The sequence below is a fragment of the Arachis ipaensis genome, chromosome B06 (assembly GCF_000816755.2).
Source record: "Arachis ipaensis cultivar K30076 chromosome B06, Araip1.1, whole genome shotgun sequence".
Classification (NCBI taxonomy): Eukaryota; Viridiplantae; Streptophyta; class Magnoliopsida; order Fabales; family Fabaceae; genus Arachis; species Arachis ipaensis.
The window spans coordinates 131,857,408-131,861,381 of NC_029790.2; the positions used below are offsets into that span (position 1 = coordinate 131,857,408).

Genomic DNA, 3,974 nt, shown 5'->3' on the forward strand with positions numbered 1-3,974 from the left:
CTAATCTCAAGCCAATAAACTTCTAAACTAACAATAACTTGTCGATTTATTTTAATGTCCGGCAACTTATTTATTTATTTATTTTGATTTTTTTTATTATTTCTTTCGAATAGCCACTTATTTACACGGACTATTAAGTTAACTATTAGATCAATCTAATTTTATTATCAATTATTTTATACATATGAACATTTTTTTTATACAAGTCTTTACAAAGTCTTTATAAGTTATTTATATTTGTGCACTTCGTATTTTTACTTCTTCTTCTTCTTTTTCATTATCATCGTCATCAACACCACCTCTTCCTCCTCCTCCTCTTTCTCCTTTTTTTCATTGAAATTTCTTCTCTTTTTTTTGCTCTTTCTCCTCTATCATCAATTATTTCATTGTTGAAAATAATGAATAATTCAGGTTCAGATTGTCAATTGAACTAGAACGAAATTGATTATTGTTTTGAATCCAATCAAGTGGCTGAGGTGTGGTTCAATTCAGAAGAAAAAATGTAGCATTAGAGGAAATATTTTTCTATATTTGCAGCAAATTTGGGTGTAACACGAAAATATTTGGGTGTAACACGAAGATATTTAGATGTATTTTAAGAATTTTAGGTGTATTTTTATTCTAATTACTTCTGCATAATTCAAAACTCTTCCTCTTCCTCCTCATCTTTTTATTTCCTTTTCTTATAATTCTTTTTGGGAGACAAAATCAAACAAAAAAATACATAATGTTGCAAAATCAATAGAAAGAGGAGGAGGAAAAAATGCAACAATAATAACAATAATAAAAGGAATCACAACGAGGATGAAACACGCGAAGAAGAAGAAGGAAGAATACAAAAAAAATGGAGGAGGAATACAAAGAAAAAGGAGGAGAAGAAGAAGGAGAAGAAGGAGGAGGAAGAACGTGAAATACAAACGTTGAAGAAGAACCGTTTCTCATTTCGTGCTATTCAAAGTTGAGGAAATGCGTGTTTACATGCTCTCTAAATTGAAAATTATTTTTATTAGATTTGGACTAACTTATATAGACTTGTACGTCAAAAAGACTTGTATATGTAATAAGTCTAATTTAGAGTATATACCCATTTTGGTCCTCAAAGAATTTCAGACTGGACACTTTAGTCCCCAACTAAAATTAATTACTCGATTGGTCCCTAACAATTAATTCCGTCGGTCACTTAGGTCCTTTACTACCCTAACTCTAACGGGGGACAAAATGGTCCCTGACAACTCTAACAAGGGACAAAATGATCACTGACCCCTTTATTCGAAAACGACACTGTTTTTCCCCAATTTTTATCATATCTCGCATAACTCTAACATTCATACTCTCCTTCTTCACCTTCACAGTCTTCTTTTTCATCTTTTCCTTCCTCCTCTTTAGCTTTAAGATTAAGCCATGGTGTAATTGTCACACGTGTCGCACCTACCTCAATATGTCATGGACCACACACTTCCTAAATCTTTGTAACTGGTACATCCACCTCCTCTGCACTACACCCACCAAAAGCATCTACTTCCACGTCTTCGATAACATCACCTCCAACCCCGACACGTTCACGACATCCTCAAGACCAAGTTCCACAAATACTCCAAGGGCACGCCTTTCTCCACTCTCCGGCAAGCAATATAGATTGTTGGACATTAGGACATCATAAGAAGATTCTCATTCGACATCATATGCAAATTCTCATTTGAAATAGACACCGAGTGTTTCATTCCTTCTTTTCCAGAGTCTAAGTTGGCAGACAGCTTCGACCTCGCATCCAAGCTATCAGTACAACGAGCAACGTCGCCGTTGCTGCTCATATGGAAACTGAAGCGATTACTGAACATTGGTTCGGAGAAGAAGCTGAAGGAAGCGATCGGAGTGGTGGACAATGTGGTCATGGAGATGATAGGGCAGAGAAGGAGGGAGATGGCAACGACGACGACAGGTCTTAACAAATCAGACTTGCTGTCTAGATTCATGCAATCTATCGAAGACGATAACTAGTTGAGAGACATAGGCATTAATTTCCTGAGTATGAATTGGTTAAGAATAAGTTGAGGATTTTTTTTCTTGTGAACATTAAATTTATAGAGCGTGCATTGTGTAGTTTGAAGTTACAGTGTTAGACTGCTAGTGTTATACGAGATATGATGAAAATTGAGAGAGAACAGTGTCGTTTCCGAACAGAAGAGATCTGTGACCATTTTGTCCTTTGTTAGAGTTGTTAGGGAATATTTTGTCCTCCGTTAGAGTTAACGGAGTAAAGGATCTAAGTGATTGACGAAATCAATTGTTAAGGACCAATCGAGTAATTAATTTTAGTTGAAGACTAAAGTGTCCAGTCTAAAATTCTTTGAGGACCAAAATGGGTATATACTCTCTAATTTATTATCTTTGTTGTTTTATTTGTAAGACAAAATGTATTTGCTTAATCAAGACACGTATATCTTTGGTGAGGGATCATGGCATAAGTGGCGTTCACATGGGTCCACAAAATCCTCTAATCATAAGTTTGGTGAATGCTGATATATATACTATGCCATCTCGTGCTCATCCAATATGGTATCTCATATTATATTATTATCCTTATAAAGTTCTCTGGGTGCATAATAAGCTAGGAAGGGTGCCATTTCTCTTTCTCTTTTCTAAATCATAATTGGTATCAGCAAGTCCAAAAGTGGCGTTAATATAGGTAGCATAAATGTATAATGACACGACAACTTGTAGTTAATTATGTCCAAAAGCTAAGTTAAAAGCTTAATTCAAATTAATTAATAAAAAAAATGAGCCAGTATATTTTAATATTATATATTGGAGTTTTTTTTTTAATTTTTATTAATAGTTAAGGGTAATTTGGTCCAAAAAAATAGAAAAGGACGATTTTAAAGCGTTTTAAAACGTTGAGGATGATTTTAACAAAAAAAAAGGCTAGGGACGAAATCAATTTTGACCCCAGACCTTGGGGACGAAAAAAGTACTTATCCCTAACTTTAATATATGTATGTCTTGGCTAAACTTTTAATTAAAAGGGATGTCACAACAACTTTTTTGTCTAATCAATAATCATATGCGCATGTGTGTATAAGCCTATAAGGTGGAATCATGGGTGAGATTAGGCGTGGGCATAAATAGCCCATCTATCGCAATATTAATAATTAATAATTATAATAATTATTAAGAGTTTGATGGAAGAGGGTCCCAAGTTTTTTAAAATGGTTGGAGTGTGAGGTGACTTGTCTCCTGGCAAAACTTGCCATTGGGGACCATGTGGCTTCTTTTATGCCTAAACCCTAATGTGGTTCTTGCTCATCCTTTGACTTTATCTTTTAGATTTTAATTTTAGAGAAAATGACAAATAAGTCCCTGACCTTTTGTCCCGCAGACATTTTCGTCCTTGACCATTGAAAAATACTTTTAAGTCTCTGACCTTCACAAAACTTGGACGGATCAGTCCCTGACGAAGGCATTTGGACGGATCAGTTCCTGACGGAGGCATTTGGACGGAGGGACTGATCTGTCCAAGTTTTGTGAAGGTCAGAGATTTAAAAGTATTTTTCAATGGTCAAGGACAAAAATATCTGCGGGACAAAAGGTCAGGGACCTATTTGTCCTTTTCTCTTAATTTTATAATTGTAGGTTAAGTTTTGATTGAGATATATATGGATAGATGTTGTTTCGTTACAATAATGCAACTGGCTAGCTAGTATATTCTCTTAAAGGTTTTAAGATCTTAAAGATTAACATGATTTGTGCACGCTTGTAGTGAGCTTTTTCATCACTTCTATTATAATGTCCATAATCAAATATACACATATATATAAATGTTTCAAAATAGTTAATTAGTAATGAATTCTCTCATTTTTTCTCAAATTGATATTATAAAATATTATATAATAAAAGATCACATTATTAATGAAAATAATTAATTTTTAAATTATTTATTTGAAAATTTATTTAAATTTATAAATTTAATTGAATAA

General features: G+C 33.7%; 1 protein-coding gene across 1 annotated transcript in view; it reads right to left on the reverse strand.

Annotated features, from left to right (window-relative positions):
• Positions 1-1,647, reverse strand: part of LOC107647680 — a 4,789-nt gene extending 3,142 nt beyond the window's left edge. The window contains exon 1 of the mRNA XM_016351735.1: positions 1,520-1,647. Within this exon, the coding sequence (XP_016207221.1) occupies positions 1,520-1,647 (128 nt within the window). The remainder of the gene's footprint in view (positions 1-1,519) is intronic.